We start from the raw sequence: 19,399 nt of genomic DNA on the forward strand, positions 1-19,399 counted from the left end.
TATGAAACCTGAATTACCATAAAGACAGACCTGATAATGGTCAGGACACAGTAAAGGGGCACTTTGGCACTGCAGAGAATAGCTTCTGAGCAGTGACCTTTCAGGCATGACAGTAACTTGGCCTTTCACCAGTTGTTGCTGAATGCAGAGGTCTCCGACAATTAAATATTTTGGATAAACCAAAGCAGATTCCCATAAAGAGAATGACATTGCAATGTCCAGGTCTCGCTAAAGCGACTTTCAAAGCCCCAAGAACACAAAGCCAAATCACTGTGTGAGGACAGAAACACAGAGTAAACCAGAATGGACTCAGTCAAAGGGGGAAGAATAGGACTGATGTGAACAGACGCTGCTTTGACACTTGGATCACCTGGAAACTAAGACGTAAGGGCAGGCAGTCAGAGGGACACAGCCCCAAGAAGCGTCAGAGATCTTGACGTTAGCAAGAGGGCAGTAGGCTTTGACCAGTGCAGGCGATGTGAAACGTATTAGCCCTGGTTGAAAACGGAGACAGTTCTGCTCTGCCCTCCTGTTGATGGCATCATCCAGACGTGGCCTTTCTGCCTGAGGAAACTGTCTCTGCGGGAACCCCTGAGCAAGGGCATTCTTGGTTTGCTCTTTCATTCCTCTGGGACCATTAACTGTGAGACACTGGTATATCCCCTGCTGCCGGTGGGATCAGGGCTGCTGGGGTCTGTGTACAGCTCCGGGGGACAAGGCTGGTGCCTGCACATGTCCAAAGGCTGCACCTCCACCAAGTGCCCCAGGGCATCAAATACCAGCTATGTGACAGTGCAGCTTGACAGCATGGTTAAGTGTTTCATAAAAAATTAACTAGGTGCTCCCTGAGATTTCCAGCCTTGATTTCTCCTAGGAGGGCTGCATACAGATATTTTGACTCCGCTTTTGTTGTTCTTAGGGAAATCAGACTCAAACTGTTCGATTGTTTATTAGCTAATGCAAGAACAATAAGGGAAATCTCTTAAAAACTGTGTTTGGCATTGACGATGTTTGCAGTGAAATGAAGAGAGAAGGCACCATAAACACCAGTCCTCACGGGGAGCTGGTTTTATGGCTGCTTCCCTCATTGCTTAGGACTCCTGACGAGGACAATTCCTTACAAGCGTTGCAGAACAAATGCCTGCTGGGTCTGGCAGCACACACAAGAAAACAAATGGAGTTCTCAGAGCCTGCCTCACAGCAAGATTTTCTTGGGGACAATTTCTTAAAAACACAATGATCTTTTCAAAGATATCCTTAGTTCTGCACCAGCTACCTGTCACCAGGAAAAAATGTTCAAATCATGTCAGCTCAATGAAATCAGGATCGAAGCTGTTTATTGACTTACTAACAACAGATAATTATCCAGCAATCAGTGAACTATATGCTTGGGATCAATATCTGCAATGCAGCCGATAAACCACGATGCTAGGCACTTCTGAAATATTAAAAAACACAGGGAGATGTCTAAATGCCCATCTCTAACTCATTCCAAGCAGTCCTAATCCCCACACATGACTGCAGACACGCTCCCCTCCTCTCGCAGCGCAGGCACCCCAGGAGCTGGGGGGTCCCCTTCTGGCACCCCCCTCCTGCAGGAGATGTGGGTGCCGCACCCTGACGGCAGCTCACGCTTCTGCCTGCAGCATGCTAATGCACGTGCTATTTCTGTTGCAAATGTGATTTATTTAGGGACCAGTCTTTTCAAGAAATACCACCTCTGCCCAGACATGCCCAGCTGGCTCCACCAGATGCACAACAGGCCAGAGGCTCACTGTGGGGTGGTGGGGTCTTTTTCATTCAGCTTGTGGAGTCAAACTACTGAAAAGTGAAGGAAAGAGGAAGAAATGCCCCAGGAACACCAGCACCCTTACTGCTCCCCCTCCCACCTGGTCCTGCTGGGTCCTTGCAGCAGCGGCACGTTGCAGCCGTACCTCAGGTCTCCGTGGCAGGCACATCCAGGACTAGAGCATTCTGCAGATTTAAAAATCAAAAGCACACAGGCAGGATTTAACAGTTGCTTCCGTGCTCAGATGTGACGGACTAACGGCACTAATTCCAGGGATGATACAGCAAAAGCACCGCGTGAGTAGCCTCTCGGTGCCTACCTCGAACCCGCTGATGTTCGCCCGCTGGTAGGTGATGCCCAGCAGGTCGGGCAGGGGGATCCCTCCGCACAGCACCCCTGGAATGAGCGGGAGATGCTGTCAGAGGTGCTCCGGCCGCAGCATCATGAAAAGCTTTCCTTTTCAGAAGGAAAATCAGCAGGGGTGGAATTGCCGGGTGTTGTATCTTAGCATGAATAAAATCTCTGCTTTTGGCATACTTTCCATACAAGTTAAGCAGATAAATGGATGTTCCAGGGTGGGGGGTTTTTTATAGACACTTTGGCTGTTTTCAGGCATGGTAAAGAGGGATTTGTCCCTTTTTGGAGACTTCAGAAACACAAAGATCTTATGAAAACTGTTACCGGTTGTTCACGGCAAGTGGTTTTGATTTTGAGAACGGGAACAACATTCAAAGAGGCTTCAGAGGAGGAGCCTGCATCCTTTGCAGTGGCTCTGCTGTGGGCAGGCAGCCACCTCCTGCCTCTGAAGGAGTGGGCATGCCGGAGCCCCGACCAGGAGGCATTGCCCTCCTCCAGCACCCACTGCAAACCCCGTGGGTGCAAAACAGCCGGCAAGTGATTTTCCTGGCAGAGCCACTCACAGCCTTGAAGGCAGGAAAAGCATGCAAGGTCAGCCAGGCAATGCCATTTCCAAAAAAAAGATAACAACAGTCTATAGGAAAAGAAAGGAGAACTATTTCCCCCATTCAGATAGCGAATCCTCAGATGAAGCCATAGCTGTGCTTACTGTTGATCAATGGCACATAAGCCACATGAATAATATCTGCCAAAACTCCTTTCAGCGGAAGCTCCTGAAACACAGAGAAGTGGTGTGAACCGCCCATCGCTCCGTGTGCCAGCAGCCACGTCTGCCGGGCTCACCCCGTCAATTCATCCAGCGCCCTCTCCAATCACAGGAAAAATGCTAAGGTCCCCCCGAGCTGAATGGGAACATCTGAAAAATTCTAAATTTCCATGAAAACTGGCCCAGATAAGACTGTCCCCAGCCCCAGCAGCACTCTGCTCTCTGCCCTGCAGCTGGGCACCCAGGCGCGCTCCTCGCAGCCCAAAGCCCTGCTGCAAGACAGACCTTGTCAGCGCTCACCCTCCCAGGATTCTCTGTCTCGGCATCAGGATTAGAGGGAGATGAGGAGATTGGACATCCAGCCCACACCACCTCCGCCCAGCCCAGCCCACGTTCCCACCCAGCCAGTGCCGCACCGGGGAGAGTTACTTGTGGCCAAAATTCTCCCACAAATGAACACGGCGTATTACAAGGAGGGCCCCCTTCCAGAGCATTCGTGCCTGTGGGCAAATGCTTTTGGCAGTTGGTTTGTCATTTGTAATTCCTTGAAGTGTTATTCCTTGAAATAACATTTCAATCTTCAGCATTCACTTTGGTTTTCTTGTGTTGTGTTTTTTTTTTTTTAACAAATCCGTTACTGATAATGAAAGCAGCAGGATGGGGCTCCAGGGAGTGAATTCCTGGTACCACATTACAGAAACTGCCAGCGCGGAGATTCACAGCGGCAACCCCAGCCCCACGCACAGCACAGACTGCCCAACTCACGTCGAACGTCCCGAGGGAGGAGGACGCCAAGGCCACCCGAGACAGACTGCAGGGAGAGGAAAGGCACGGCGTCATTCGCCTCCCGCAGCCCCCCAGCAAGCTGCCCTGTTGCCCTCAGCAAACTCCTCATCCAGATCTTGGCCTCCAGCAAACCTCCCCCTTGCACCAGAGCTGCCACAGCTCCGCCAGCCTCCCTCCAGGAATGGGGGGCTTCCCACCAAGAGCATCTTCTCCACCCTGAACCAACTTCAGCTCTTCAAACTCAAAGAGCAAAAAACCCAAACAGGTTTTAGGTCAGCTGGATTATGTCATGTTGACCCTCATCTATGTTTAAATAGCTGTTAGTATAAACTATAAAAACATCACACAGAGACAGCAAAGGTTCCTTCTGAAAATGCAGGGGTGAGATGCAGCGTGTGACCTCCCCAGCAGCCCAGGGACTGTCACTCTGCTGGTGCTGGCACTGGGGACCAGCAGCAGCGTTACCTTTGCAGAGCGAGGGAGAGCCGCAACTTTTCTTCTGCAATGGCAAACTGCACCTCCAGGTTGCTGTGCTGCAAGGGGAAAAGGAAAGGGAGTCCCCACTGGGACCCTGGCCCCCCGCCACTGCTCCAGCTCCATGGGACCCCCCAGCCAGGCATCTTCCTGACAGACATCCCTGCCTCCTGTCCCGCATTTCTTGCTCTGGTGCTGGTCCAGATTTGCTGGCTCGGGGGCAGGGGCAACCACATTCAGCCCTCGCCAACTGCAAAAGTCTTCAACTCACAATATCCAGGACAAAGAGGGATTCGGGAGCAGAGTCTGAAGGGGAAACCCAAAACTCGGCGGTGCTGAAGAGCTGCACAAGGCTTTTGTCTGGGCTTATGGTCACCACTGGTGCTTTTGCTTCTCGCATTTCAATCACCACCGGCTGTAATGGGGGCAGCACCCTGGAAATCTGTGGAGAGTCAAAGCAAAGGGGTGACATTCCCTTTCCTTCCCAGTTCACTGCTCTGGGGATTATCCTGGTGGGTGCTGAGCATCGGTGACATTCACCAAAGTCAGTGGGAGTCAGTCAAGCTGGTCCATACTGCTCAGTAGTATGTCCCTTAAATAATCTTATTACTAAAAGTTTTACTAATAAAATAAAGAGATCACCGGTCTGACCCTGGGGAAAAGGTTCCCAGCATGTCTTTGTGAATGGAGAGCAGCTTTATGTGCTGCCATAAGTAGCCTGACATGACCCACAGACCAGTAGGATCCAGAAAAGTCCACCCACCTCGGGGATGAGGGCTCCCAGCATTGTGGTCACCAGTGGGGGAAGCCCAAGAACCTGTTGAAAAAGTGCCACGGAGCAGGGACTTAATGCACTCACTGGGTGGGAGGGAGTTTAACATGGGGAAGGGAAGAGGCATAGACAGAGCATGGATCTGCCTTGAACTTGAGTGTAAATGACTTTAGTGGTCTCTTGAGGAAAATCTCAAGCCCGAATCACCCACCATGTTATTGCTGATCTCCAGGTTGAAGGATGTCTGCAGAACAGAGAGCTCAGAACTCAAGAAGTCTGCAGACAGGATGAGCTGGGTAGCAGCATCCCTCTTTGGTGGCAGAGAAGCAAGAGATGACTGCTCCATGGGAAGGCCAACCTCTTTTCCCTCCTTTTGGTGGAGAATGGTCTAAAAGGACCAGTAAGAGGAGCCATGTCAGAGAGCACAGGTACATTTCCAGGACTTGCGTTTGGACCAGGTACAAGGTACGGGATGCTTTGCTTTGTAGTGTCAGCAATGAAACAGAGCAATAAACTCCATAGAAAATGATGAGCCAAGGAGGTGATTAGGTGATATAATGCAACCTGCACATGTCTGCACCCCTTCCAAAGCCTCTGCTACTCAAGGCTGAGAACGACAACACCTCCAAGCAAATGGATGTCAGAAACATCACCGCTCCAAGACCCAGCACCAGGCAGCAGCACTCACCTTCAAATCCAGTTCTATGAAAGTTTCACTCGTCAGTGGGGGGTTCAGCAAAGCGTATTGGAGGGTCCCAGCAGTCCCAAGAGGGATCTCGGCTGCATGGAAACAAAGCGGGATGTTTAACCAGAAGGTGCACGCTCTGCGCCGCACGGAGAGTGCTCACCAGTGCCAAACCACTGGTTCACCAGTGCCATGTGCCATTTACGGCTTCGGTGGGCTCCTGCCTCCCTGCTAGCCTCTGTGGTGCCAGGCACTTCCAAATCTCCACCAAGGAGGGTGTAGATATTTGTGTGGCCCCTGTTGGGGTTTGTCCCCACCTGATCCTAGTCAGGGCTCAGCAGATTGTCTATCCTCAGCGATAGATCTGCGCTTTCCCCTTGCTGGGAGAAGGGAGGGAGATGGTGGGATGGATGCCAACTTACAAGTCATGGTGGTGAATTTTGCATTCACAAGGTTGAGCACTGCATCCACGGCTGGACACAGCTGTAGGGGGAGAAGAAAGGTGTGAGAAAAAATTGCACAGAGGCTTCTGGTGGGAGCAGAGCTTTGTGGCTGCCAGGCCAGTGCAGCTCCCGCCCTGAAGCACCAGGAACCTTCACTATTAATTACCCAGACAAGGGCTTGCCTCAGTTTTCTCTGTCCCTGGTTGAATTTGGTTATTCTGGAGTAAACCTGCCTTAAGCCGAGCAAAGAACAGGGCCAGAACCCCCCCAGATATCTGGCTAAACCAGACTGACTTTATGACACATATTAAGAGGCTGCAAGTCTGCCCTTTGACAAGTCTTTAGGAAGAAGCGTGCTCAGCATCGAGATCAGCTCTGTCTGAGCATCGCATCCCTAACCGTCCGGCTGGGACAAGGAGGCTTTAGGCAGTGACAGTGCCTTTGCTGCGGGTGTTGACTGCATAAAACCAGTAATTGCTTGAAATGCTCCCTTTCACCAGCCTGCAAGCTCCTTTGTGGGGCAAAACTGTGAAAACTCGTACAGTGCAGTGAGGAAGAGGAGGAGATGATCTCCGGGAAACAAGGATGGGAGGAGGACCGGACTTACCAGACATGGCAGCACTTTCTGAAGGGTGCTGTCCAGAAACTTGCTCATGACTTTGGGCAGCACGCTGGGCAGAGACAACACATCAGCCAACACAGCCATTACGCACATAGCAATAATTATTTACGGAAGATCAAAAAGCAAGAAAGTCAAGCGCTAAAGAAACCTATCTGGTATGGATTAAGCCAAAATATGCCTAATGTCTAATAAAAGATGTTTTCTTTCTTTACAAATCTTTTCTCAAGAATGCCATCTTCTGGCTTTAAACAAAGCTAAAGGTTTCCATGCCTAAAAGAAGCTCTGATATCCCAGGAATACAGCACTTAGATGAGGACTGATGCCAAAGATGAACATTGCATGGAATAACACAGGTAGAGCTGGCATAAATTTGCCCATAAAACATTTTGGTTTTCTTAGTGGAAAAAATGAACAGTTAAAAGTATTTGTGTTCTGTAGAAATCCAAACCTGGAGACTGAAAGATTCAACAATGCTGTTACTAACCTCTTAGGAATTATTAATATTGGCAAATCATCGGTGTTGTCCTTTGGGACTCACCTGCTGGGGACCTTGGTTTTAACGCTAACAAGAGCGATGTGGCAGTTCCTGGAGCTGAACCTGGGGATGCCCGCGGCGTCCTGCCACAGCCGGCTGCTGGCCGTCAGGTTTGCGGCCAGAGCGATTTCCATGTTTCCTCCTATGAAGCTGCTCAGAGCAAAGCTCGGTCACCGCAGAGCAAACCCCCGGGAGCGAGCCAGCCCACCCCAGCCCTGGCAGCGGCTCTCCCCCGTGGGCGCCGGCTCCTGCTTACCTTTTCCCAGTGATGGTCATTTGGACTAAGACGGCCATGAAGAGCCCCAAGCCCGGCGAGAGCATCAGCGATATCACCGGGGGACGGAGATCTTTCACTTTCAGCCTGCGGGAAAAAAACAAAGGAAAAGATCTGGGAAAGAGGAGCCTGCAGAGCAGCCAGGTTGGGCCGCTTACATCAAAGTCGCCTATCACTGATACTGCCATCACCATCTTTATTCTTCCACTTCTTGTTTAAACTTTCCATCTAAAATCACTTTTAAATTTAGAAACATGTTCTTCCTAACAAAAAGATTGCACAGTTCAATTTTGAAAAAATTTGGAAAAGAAAAAAAATGTTTTGGTGTTCAAAATGTCTCCCTGCTGTCACTCAGCATGAATCTGCAGGATGGAGGGCCAGCTCTGATCCCCCAGAAATTCTGGGTTTCCCTCAGGATATTATTGACAAAAGCTGGGCACCCCCGGCTTTGAGAGCAAACCCCACCCGGCGCTGCAGAGCCACTGCAGCAGTCCCCAGCTGATGCTGAAGCAGGAGCCGACGCGCTTTGTTGCCTTTAAGTTATAGTTTCTCCATGTATTTGTAGACACAACCATGCAGAAAATCACTGGCTTTAATATCACACTTGTTAGCGGGGAGTGATTCGTTTCTGCCTCCAGGCTGACACTTCCCAACCTTCTGCTTTTATTTTCTCATTCCCAGGCTCAGGCTCATGGTGTAAGGCTGCTGATCATCACTCACCCCAAGATGCCTTTGATGGGTTTGGCGTTTGCCTTTTTTTTTGCGGCTTCCTCTGCCATTTTCTGCAGAACATCACTCTCATTCAGAGCAGTGGAGACTGCTGGAAGATTTGCACAGGACGAGTTGTTTAGCACAAAAACCCCCAGGGAGGAGCCTGTGCCGGAGGGTGGAGGGACTCAGCACTCCCCACTGTACCCTATAAAACATTGTTATTAACATATTCCCATTCCAGCACACCCAGGCACCATCAGGGTGCTTCACGTGCTGTAAATTTGGATTACCAGTGATCTCTGCTGTAAATTCGCATTACCAGCGATCTCTGCTGTCCCTGGATAATGGTTGGAGCTCAGCAGGCACAGACCGCAAAAAAAGCGGCTCCTGCTGTGGATTAAGGGCAGTGCCTGGAGCTCACCTGCCCAGTGGCACGGGATGCATTCGGGGATGCCGGCTGGGCAGCAGCCAAAGGCGGCTTCCTCGCTGCGACACGGCCAGTGCACCACTGCCCGCTGGTCCGCATGGACGCACAGACTCGTGCCCATGCACAGACGTTAACGTGGCTGAGCACTTACCGTGGTCAATCGTTCCAAGGTCGATCCTGATGACAGCTCCTGGGCCAGCAGCTCCTCCTGACCACGCCAGCCAGCCGCCAAGGAATAAAACGCACCAAACCCTTGACATCTTCCGATCTGGTACGGCTGCTCACAGAGCTCCAGAGGCAGCAGAGGCTTACAGGACTGTGTGGGCTTCAAGGGACAGAGAGAGGCAATGAGCTGGGGACGGTTCCCAAACCGCACGTCAGGGGCTAAACGCTGCACTCGTGATAGAGGAAAGAGAGCAGGGCTCTGTGCAAGTCTGGCAGAGCTACACTGGCCAAAACACAACGTGACTACAAGAATCATACCCCAAAATTCAGACATCCATCAAGACCCCAGAGCAGCCCCATCAGGACATGCCTGTGTCCTGCACCACGCGCCCCGTGGTCGGTACCCAAGTGGGGCACTAGACCTTCCACTTCCACAAGTACCAGAGCTGCTCACGATGCCTAAAACCTGCCGTAGAGAAAGGGCTGGAGCTGCCTGACAGACCAATGGCCCGCTGGGTCTCAGGGCTACCCCAGGCCCTGGCCGTGGGAGCAGCAGCAGAGCTCATGGCTGTTGGCCATGGCAGTGGCACAAGGCGTGATGAGCCTTTCCACGGCGATTGACATGGCTCCACCAGTCTGCTCCGGCTTGGCATCCCACTTCTCACTTGCCCTGGAGAAAAATGACGTAGGCTGCTGCACCTCACCACGATGGGAACTCCTGCAGGGAAGGGCCCTGCCGTCACCTCGCCAGAGAGTCCCCAGAGGTTGTCCAGGCTTTGTGCTGATCTTCTGGAGAGAGGCAAGAAACAGCCTGTATATAAACCCTGACCGAGAAAGAGGAAGAACAAAAGAAGTAAAAAGCTGGGTAATTACTGTAGTGTAAGCTAATCCCTGAGTGTTTCTGACATCCGCCAATACAAATAATTTCTCTAACAAATTTGGAAGTCCAGGTAAGCCCTCAAGCCTCGGGTACCAGGCAAGTGCTTCCAGCAGGCTCAAACCAGTGCTCTTGCTCAACGCCCAGGAAGAGCCAACAGAGACTTCCACATCAACTCTGAATGAAAAACCTGATCTGTTTAATTACATGGTACAGGCAGAAGTGGGGGCGAGAAGAAATCTAAGATGTGTAATGGCAAATTCTGCTTTTGGAGACACCCGTGTAGCTGTGACTCTCAGGATGAGTGGCACTCTCTCCCCAAAGGTGCATGAAGCTTGTGCATACGCTGGGGGAGGACATGAGATCAGCTGGTGGATAACCCAGTGGAAATTGCGATAATCTCAGTAATATTCTTACTCAGTTCAGCCAGGTTGGAGTGAGGCTGAGAAGAATTGTCACCTGCTCAGAGAATGGGCTTCTCAGCCCCAACCCCATCCCCCTCCCACCGCGGGAGAGCCATGCATCCCACCAGACAGCAGACGGGCTGCACGAAGCTTTCCTCCGGGCTGGCCACACTGCTGCTCTTGCTGTGGCTGCCCACGCACCAGCCCTGCCTGAGCTGGGGCTAGTGGCCACCTCGGTGTCCTCACCCGTCCCCTCCCAGGTACCCTACCCAGCAGGACCCGGCTCTGGGAGTTCACCCTGGTGGGATCCTGCAGCACCAAGTAATTTATTTCTTCTCTTCATTTCTGTATAAAACGTGTCATGAGGTTTAATCTGCCATCACCTCCCTCTCAGTGATGTACTCGGTGGCTCTCTGCTAAGCCCAGACAGGGAGATTTACATCTTATCTAACAGGAGTGCAAGATTTATAGATAACTCCCAATAAGGAACGCATCATGTCAGAAAGACACTTTTGTGCTAGTAACTTGATCAGTCATTATGCTATAAGTTGACATCTAATTAAGCTTCCACAGGGATCACTGGGTCCAGAACAGCTCTTCAGGAGGAGAAAATCCACCTCTAAGCACCACGGTGCCATCTCGTGCTGGCAGCTTATCCCCAGACCCTTGCACTGCTGTAAATGATAATAACACTCCACAGATAAATCTCCAGTACTGCTTTGAGAAGAGCTGCCGATATTACCTATGCTGGAGCAAGGTATAGCAGGGGCAAATTTCCTATTGCTGCTCTAAAACACAGCAAGGACTTATTTCTCAGAGACTTTTCTAGGTTGTGTCCCTGTCCCTACCAAAGTCAGATGCCACAAAATGCCTCCCATGGCTCCAGGGGACTCATCTGCACGTTACAACCTTCTCAATGGATTTACTTCTCTGAACACATTTCTTGCCTCTAAATGGGCTGCATACATCAGCATAGAAGTGTAAATCCTGCTCTCCCTCAGTAGGCTGCTAGGCGTATATCTTCATATTTCCTCTTGACACTGCTATCTGGATGCCTTCAATGGAAATGCACAACGTGGCTGAAAGTCTGCTTTTCTTGGCACTTCTCTGTCACGCTGAGAAGAAAAGCAACACAGCGCTCGTGAGAGCCAAAGGCTTTGAACATGTCAAGATGCACCTGGAACCAGCGCCCAATAACTCACTTCACCAATGCACAAAGGACAATGGTTGCCTTCCCAGGCAGCAGGTGTTTCAACAAGCGCTGAACACCTTATCCCATTGCCAAGGGACTCAGACAGAAATGGGCAATGCAACCCTCTCTGGAAGACTGGTCATGCCTCAAAGCCTGGATCACAAATATTGGGGGGGGGGGGGGGAAGTCAGAACACGAAGCACGAAGGACAGCTGGGTGAGACCATGGAGGATGCGCTTACATGGCATTTGCAGGTAGTCCACGCTCTGTCCTCCTGACCAAAAGGAAGCCAGGAGAAGACGATGGACCCCAAGCACAGGAAGGAGAGGGACTCTGAGTTCCTTCCATGAACGCTTTCACTGCTTGTAGAGACGTTACCAAAGAGGATGGAGACCACCCACCATTTTTTCTACCAGTTGTAATAAATATTGCCAGTGGCTTTTGATTGGGAACAGGTTAAAGGGAGGAAGGAATTATTGCATGTGGTCCATTCCAGAGGTTAGAGGAGATAACTTTAAAAAAAAAAAAAAAATCTTCTGTCTTGTCTAAAAGTTACTGAACCCAACTGAAACACTCCTGTTGCCTTCAACAGACTCACCCAGGCCTGATGGAAATGGAAGGCATCCTTGATGAATTGCCAAGACCTCCTTCAGCGCAATACGTGCAGGTCTCATCCCTTCTGGTCTGAGCTGCCCAGCCAGGAGAGCGACACAAACCAAAGCAGCTTCTTGCTGGTGTGGACATGGTGGCGGCTGTCCCTGCGGTGTTCAGGAGAAAGCATGGCTGCTTAGCAAAGAAACCGATGTTCGCTTTCTAACAATGTCGGATTTCTTGGCACCCTCCACCCAGAGACCTTTCTTTGTGCTCCTCAGTAACACCACAATGAAGGCAAGCTGCCCCAGCACCTGCTGTTCAATATTTCACCTCGCTAGGTCAACAGCGAATGTAATCAAGTATATGGGGAAACAATTAAAATGGTATATAAAACAAAGTGTCCACACAATGTCCTGGTTTCCAGCCCTCTTTGCCAACTTCTGTCCCATCAGCTTTGGTTGTGAGGATATATAAAGCCAGCACAAATCCTTGGTGGGGCCACAGCAAGACACGGACTGAGTTAGAAGGATGGGAAGACTGGCCAGGAAAGGTAAAGATGCATTTGCAAACTAAATAGCTTGATATAGGCACTGCTTGTACTTACTTTGGTGTGTCTCTGTAAGGATCAGTTCTCATCAGAAGTCCACCCTCTGCAAAATCTGATGTAAATCTGTATGTTTTCTGCAGGTTAAACTTTCTGAATTACTTGTTTTCTTAATATTGTAAGAGCATTACAAACATTATAAGTAATTCCCAAATGGTTTTCAGAGAGGTAGATAACACTTTCACCTTTTTATTTTATTTCAGCCTCCTCCATAACTTCCGTTTGCTCCTCAGTTAATTGTAGCTCCTGTTTATTTCCTAGTTTTATACCAGTTGTAGGCCATTATGTGCTCTTCAGCAGGCATAATATGGCTGCAAGCACCACTCTAGCTTACAGACTTGCAGGGGGTTTTCAAGGCTGAGCCTCCTTAGTTAGTGCTTTTAAATACCCAGGCACCGCACGAGAGCTATGCGTTGTTATTGCACGAAAGCTGCCAAACTCGGGACCGCAAGCCCGACCCAGGAGCGGATCCGCGGCTCCATGGCTGGGATCTGACCGGGCTGCTGCGGGTGCCCTCCTCTTCCAGGCATCGGCATGGCGAAGCTCCTCACCCTGAGCATCCTCCTGAGCCTCCTGGTCCTCACTCACACCACCAGGTCACCCGACTGCGGGGGCATCCTCACCCCGTCAGGACTGAGCTATGGTAAGTCTGGACCCCGTACCATCCCCACCATCAGCAGGGAGGGGAGGCAGCAGCATCTTTCAGTCGGTGACAAAATACCAAACGCTGTCACCAGAAACTTACGCCATTAATCAGCTCGCTTTCATCATCCCCTTTCTACAGCTAGTAACAGGGATAGTTAGTAAGGGATAGAAGGGTGTCACCTGGGTGGATTTCAGTCTGTCCATCTCTGCATCAGACCACAAGCTCCAGAGAGTCTCATAAAACATCTGCCTTATTTTACAGTTGCTGAAGTTTCAAAGCCACATGCGGAGACAATCCTCAGGCAGGACCTAATGGCCCCGACAGTCCCAGACCTGTTTCTTGGCTCCCCAAAATCCAGCGGGTGAGTCTGCGGCTCTGCCTTGCCCAGGCTTTGCCACCGTACCACCGGTTCATGCTGGCGTTTAGCCGGAGTGCTTTGAATATCATCACAAAAGGCATTTTGCCAGCAAAATCCTCCTGGAGACAACACAGCTGTTTGCCAGAGCGGTTTAGAAATGAGCTCCTGGCTCCTCTGTTGGGGTCTACGGGCAGCGGCCCCAGTGCCACCCTCGGGGCACAGATTCATCCGTGCACTGTGCAGATCTCACGGACTTTGGGGGTTTGCCGACTGTGAGAGCAGCCAGGGATTGCACATCAGTCTGTGCTGGTCTCCACCTTCATTTCTGCTCCCGCAGGAACCCAATTAACTCCGTCAAAGTCACCGAGCTGTCCCTGTCACTCATCCCCGACACCGGGCTGCGGCTGACCATCGATGTGGACCTTGGCATCACGCCCGCCCCGTGAGTGCCACGGCCGCAGGGCTGGAAGCAGCCCAAGCTCCCGGCCGGAGCGATGGGGCCGCATCCAGCACCTGCCGTCTGCCTGTGGGAGCAGGGGAGGCCGGGGCAGCCCCCACGCTCCAGCCTCTGTCTCTCCTCCCCTGGCACAGCTCGACCACCAAGGTGATGAGACTGTCCATCCTGGCGGACCTCCACGTGGAAATGAACCCTGAAGGGAACCTGGAGCTGGTGACTTCTGCCTGCAAACCCACTGTGGAGGAGATGCAGAGCACCGAGGAGATAGAAAGGTCGACCCCACCATTTTCCTTGTTATAGGATCTGGGTAACAGGGGAAAAGAAGAAACTGAGGCACAAGCATTTCTAGGCAGGAAGGTGGTATGATTAAAATCTGCTCGCTGCCCTAAAAGCTTACAAAGGTTAACACAAAAACTTTATCTTCACGGGAGGAACTTTGTTCTGCTTGCAGGGTTGGTTTTCCCCCATTTTAAAAGAGTTTCATTCTCTCATAAGGGAGCAGATCTTTTAGTGTAACAGGAACATTTTTATTGCAAGTCCAACGGCAATTCTTCAGTGTTTTAGGATTCTGAACTGTAATCATAGCTTAATAGATGACAGAAAGTAACGGTAATACTGTCTCTGGATGCCTTTTGTGTCAGATAAAAGATGCTCACCTACCCTTGGCTGAGCTGGTTCTCCTCTAACTTCTTCCGTTCTGTTGTTTTCATCCAGCAAGTCCTCTAGTTCAGATGTGGACAAGGAGATTAACATCGATAAGGTAAGATAAAGTTTGTAAAGGCATGAGACAGAAGACAAAGTTGTATAGTTATGTAAGAATTGGAGCACGTTAAATCAGCCTGGTGCTTTGCCAGGTCTCCCCCACAGCCCTGCATGTGGGGCAAGGAGCAGCAGCCCCGTGGCCACCCAACGTGGTTGTCTCCTGGCTGCGGCACGGCTGGCCGGTGGGGACACCTGCGTCGAGGCATTCGGGGGATGCCCGATGCCAGCAGACCCCCGTGTTCCTCTACCACCTCTCTTTTTTGTTCTTTTTTCTATAGATTTGCCTGGAAGTCTCTAAATTGCTGCTTTTGCCAAATGAACAGCTGATATCTCTGACAGGTAAGCATTTGGCTTTTAGTCCCATTTCAGACTAAGAGCTTTGGGGCTCATTTTGGAGCAGGTCACAAGATGGGATGGGCTCCCACCTGGCAGCAGAAACCCAGCAGCATCGGCTCCACCGCTGTCATCTCCACAGGGACCCACTCCCCTCCCTCTTTCCCTGTCTCTTTACTCGGGGAAACCCAGACTCTCCCCAGCCCCAACCTGCCATCACTGCTCCCCTCCTCTTTCTGAGCATCCTTCTGCTCGGTTTGCAGCTCAGTTCCCCATCACGCCAAGCTGCCAGGTCCAGTACCTGCCCCTGGCTGCACCCGTGTTCTCCGAGCAGGGAATCACCATATCCTTGCAAGTAAGTCCTCCCTTTCCAGCACTCACAGCCCAGCTCCAGGCTTTGGGAGAGCTGCTTCCTCCCAGTGCTACGTGCCCCGAGATACCTCAAACTCTTTTTCTCCTTGCCCGTGTCCCTGCAGACGACTTTCCAGGTGGCAGGGATGGCAATCCCCCTGCCAGTCAGTCCTGTGCCGTTCAGCATGCCTGAGCTGGTGAGCTCCAGCCCTTCCCACCTCACCCTGGCTTTCTCTGAGCATTTCTACACCAGCTTCTTCTTCGCCCTGGAAACAGCTGGTGCCTTCAACATGACCATCCCGGTGAGTAGAGCAAGCAAGCAAGCAAGCAAGGAGTAGAAAATATGCATTTGGAGGGACAGCCCTGCCCCACAAATGGTTTGGAGGAGCCATGTGCCCTGCAAAGAAATGGGAGTGTGTCCCCGAGCACCCATGGGAGTCGCAGCCCCTCCCCGCCAGCCTCCCAAAAATATTGCTGGTCTAGTGATGCATAGAGAATTTGCCACAAAAAGTAACCAGAACGCTGCTCCTGGCACCTGCTGGTGTGCAGGAAGGCTCCTGCACAGATCTGTGCATGGCACAGTGCTCACCGCAGGGTCCATGCAGCCGTGCTGGACACGAGCCCCAAGCAGCCGTCAGTCAGATCACAACCTGTGTTTTGTCTTTCAGACCCCACTGACCACCGCCACCATAGCACAGAAGATTACTCAGGTTCGTTGCTGTCGCTCCGAGAGGCACAGCCCCAGCTCAGGCAGTGCCCCCCAGCCGCCTGCCCACCCCCCCGAGGGTGCAGGGGACGGCAGCCGTGCCCAGAAATAACCCCCCTCCCTTGGCAGATGGGCTCCCTCTTCCAGGAGGACCTACCGGTGATACTGCGAGCCGTGCTGAGGAGCTCACCTCGGGTGGTGCTGGAGGAAGGCAAGGCGGCCCTGAAGCTCTTCCTCACCATCCACGTCGGGGCGGGATCACCGGCTTTCCAGAGCTTCCTGAGCGTGAACGCGGTGAGCGTGCCCCGTAGGCGTGCCGAGCGTGTTTTGCGAATGTGCTCTGCGAGCATGGGGAGCGTGCCCAAGCTGCACATGGGCAATGCCCTTTGCTCCGAGACCCGGCCGGATTGCAGCCGTTGCAAGGGGCTGATTTAGCCTTTACCTGTCGCAGCGCTCCTGGTCCCGAGCAGCGTTTGCCTCTGCTGCATAGAGCAGGTGGCAGCACACAGATGGGTTCATCGCATCCCACTATTCAAAGCTGAAACGGGACCGTTTGCTCACTCTGATCCTGCCCTCTCTTTTCCCCTTACAGGATATATCTGCAGGACTCCTCCTTAGCATCACCGACACAAGGATGACAATCTCCACAGCGGTGATAGAGTAATGAACCCAGCCATGCTCCGTGCCCTCGAAGGGGATGCGTCCCAGTCATAGCAGGGAAAAGAGAGGCAAAGCGGTCTGGGGAATTTCTTAGCTTTTAGGGTTTGGGCACTGCAGAGGTAGCTCTATCCTAAGGGAAACAGTGAGACTCCGGTGACGTGGTTAGAGAGAAAGTGGAAATTGCACCCGTCCACCCTCTGCATTCAGCACAGCCGTATGCAGGCGACCGGCACCAACACCGACCGCCTCTGCCTGTTCCTGCCGCACCATCGGCACCGCTGCTGGGGAAAGCACATGCTCAAGCACCCCACCTGCAAACACAGCCTGCAGCTGGGGGGGCTGTGGTGTGCCCGGCCCCAGTAGCGCCTGCGGCTGCCCATCACCATGGACCCTGGCCCCGCAGCATCCCGTGCCTCAGCATGCTCACCCCAGCACAGCCTGCCCGCTTCAGCAGGGTCCCAAGAAAGCTGTTCAGGCTGGGTCCTGGGGGCCAAAACGTCCTCCAGCCCTTGCTGCTGTGCCTGGAGGGGGGAAATTAAGGCTCCAGCCACCTGCTCAGATGTGCCCAGGCATCAGGTTCACTGCTGGCTTGGCCCTGGACTCAGCCATGCTGTTTGGGGGAATGTGAAAGTCACCGCTAATTACAACTTATTACAAGCAGCTCCTATGCTACTCTTTGTTTTCCAGGGATATTGGGCTCAGCCTGGCTGCCTCCGACGTGGGTCCCGTGCCGGTAGGTGCCCCCAGTCACGCACCCCACAGGTGACCGACCAACGGCCGCATCCCCTCCTTGCACCATGCATGTGACTTGCTGAATGCCACAGCCCCTGCCTTAGCACCGTCCTCTAACAGCCTGGTCACCCTCAGTGGTACCAGCCAGCTTAGACTGCCCTAAACCACCCTGGGCAGCAGTTATCGGCAGGGAAATGTTTACTTTGGGTGCTCGCCGCAGCCTGCAGAAGGGAGATGCAGGTCCATGTGGGACTAGGAGAGGTGCAATGAGCATCAGGACCTCCCCCTTGCTGGTCCCTGCCCCTCTCCTGCTTTAGAGTCACACCATAAGCAAGCTGACCGTGGATTTCCCTTCGGCAGGCTGCCTTACTGGAGGAGTTGTTTTTGCCCACAATCCGTGAGGAGGTACCGGCTCAGATGAATGGTGAGGAGCCGGCAGTTTTGCAGGGGTGCTGCCGCACCGGGCGCACAGCGAGGACAAAGGCAGCACCCAGTTGGCAACTTTCCCTCTTTTTTTTCCTAGTGGTCCTGACCGAAGGCATATTCCTGCCCCATGTCTCCAGTTTTACCTACACTGACGTCAGCGTCGTGATTCACAAGGTAAGAAGACAGACATCTAAATTGCTCCCTGCTATGTTTGATTTAAAGGGAACCCAGGAGCAATGCTTACCTCCTGGCTCCAGAATAAATCAGAGCCTGCTCCTCTAGCCCTGTTAACCTGCAGAACCAAGTTTCATTACTTTAAATAGGCATAGTTCCTCTCTAGCCACACTGACACGAGCAGTAGATGTGTTGGAGGGGCCATTGGCCAGCGGAGAGCCCTGCGCAGGCTGACGTGAGCCACATGGGCACTTTGCTCAGCCCTCGTTCCTCCCCTTGCTTAGGACTACGTCTTGGTCCCCTGCAACCTCAAGCTACAGGCGAGGACTGGAGAGCAGACCACCGTGGGCTGAAGTCTGGTGTCGGGAGTAAAACAGCAGCAAAATTGTTCTGTTGACTTAAGTCATGCTTTGTGTTTTATCACTGCTTGAAATGCTGAAAATCTTCTTTTTTGCCCTACAAAAACAACACTTTCTCAGATTTAGGTTAACAGCATCATTGCACCAGTGGCTTTCTCTTCCAGTCCTGCTCTTGGCATTTTTGTTGCACAAAGAGGATGGAGTGTAACAATGTTCCATACTTTAATTAAACATTTCTCTTTCACGCTGCATTTTCTGGTATGACTATTGACTTTTTTCCCCTCAACAATTTGTACCCAAAGACAGATGAATTTTGTCTTGCTAAGAACTGGTACCAGTACAGCTGTTCAGACCTTACATTTAATTAAGGGAGCATGAAAATTCCACTAATTTTAAGGATGCTAAGCAGCCCCATGCCTCTCAGCTGCAGAATGACATGGCCCCTACCAACAAGAGATCTTTCATCTGCTTTTCCTCCATTTCTCGTGTTACTATGGGAACATTATGGCTGGTGGTTTTCCCTGGGTCAGAAAGAAGGGGAAAAGGAAAAAAAAAAAAAAAAGCAGTGTGCACAATGGTTTCTAATTTTAGACTTGAAGGCAGTTATATTTTCAAAACTCTACTTCTGACAAAGCTCATCACAGAGAAAATGCTGAACGAAACGTGACTGCACACGTACAGACAGTGCCACACACCGGCTCGGCACGCGCCCACCCAAGGGCACCAACGGCTGCATTTGTCGGTATTGAACGCTCTCTCCCACTGACCAAACGCGCCTCTGCACTCGAGAGCTTGTTCAGGAAACTACAAGGCGGGGGGGAAAAAAACCTACAACAGACTTGAGTGTCCAAAAATGGAAGGGCGGGCTAGTAACAGAGCTCCGAAAGCCGCTCGAGTCGCTCCATCGCTGGGTGCTGTTGGCAGCTGCCTCCAGACAGGGGAGGGCATCGCTGCGCTG

The 19,399-nt window shown here is 51.8% G+C and overlaps 2 protein-coding genes and 1 long non-coding RNA gene across 3 annotated transcripts; 1 reads left to right on the forward strand and 2 right to left on the reverse strand.

The window, feature by feature from the left end:
• Window positions 1-1,320: 1,320 nt before the first annotated feature.
• On the reverse strand, window positions 1,321-2,682 carry LOC138688106 (uncharacterized). Its single transcript, XR_011327168.1, has 2 exons — window positions 2,109-2,682; window positions 1,321-1,974 (listed from the first exon to the last, which is right to left on the reverse strand). It is a non-coding gene; the product is annotated as an uncharacterized lncRNA (long non-coding RNA).
• Window positions 2,683-2,829: 147 nt separating this feature from the next.
• Window positions 2,830-8,930, reverse strand: BPIFB6 (BPI fold containing family B member 6). Its single transcript, XM_009913365.2, has 13 exons — window positions 8,793-8,930; window positions 8,224-8,323; window positions 7,486-7,590; window positions 7,233-7,379; window positions 6,680-6,743; window positions 6,052-6,112; window positions 5,633-5,724; window positions 5,156-5,332; window positions 4,936-4,989; window positions 4,444-4,614; window positions 4,164-4,231; window positions 3,678-3,723; window positions 2,830-2,919 (listed from the first exon to the last, which is right to left on the reverse strand). The coding sequence occupies exons 1-13, from the start codon at window positions 8,899-8,901 to the stop codon at window positions 2,830-2,832; spliced, it is 1,284 nt and encodes a 427-aa protein (XP_009911667.2). The 5' UTR covers window positions 8,902-8,930.
• A 3,924-nt stretch (window positions 8,931-12,854) lies between these two features.
• Window positions 12,855-18,552, forward strand: LOC104316348 (protein TENP-like). Its single transcript, XM_069801342.1, has 15 exons — window positions 12,855-13,120; window positions 13,385-13,484; window positions 13,819-13,923; window positions 14,073-14,210; window positions 14,653-14,698; window positions 14,979-15,039; window positions 15,297-15,388; window positions 15,510-15,686; window positions 16,053-16,094; window positions 16,220-16,384; window positions 16,683-16,750; window positions 17,438-17,483; window positions 17,843-17,906; window positions 18,006-18,082; window positions 18,367-18,552. The coding sequence occupies exons 1-15, from the start codon at window positions 13,012-13,014 to the stop codon at window positions 18,433-18,435; spliced, it is 1,359 nt and encodes a 452-aa protein (XP_069657443.1). The 5' UTR covers window positions 12,855-13,011; the 3' UTR covers window positions 18,436-18,552.
• The last annotated feature ends 847 nt before the right edge of the window (window positions 18,553-19,399 follow it).

The sequence above is a fragment of the Haliaeetus albicilla genome, chromosome 2 (assembly GCF_947461875.1).
Source record: "Haliaeetus albicilla chromosome 2, bHalAlb1.1, whole genome shotgun sequence".
In the NCBI taxonomy this organism is placed as follows: Eukaryota; Metazoa; Chordata; class Aves; order Accipitriformes; family Accipitridae; genus Haliaeetus; species Haliaeetus albicilla.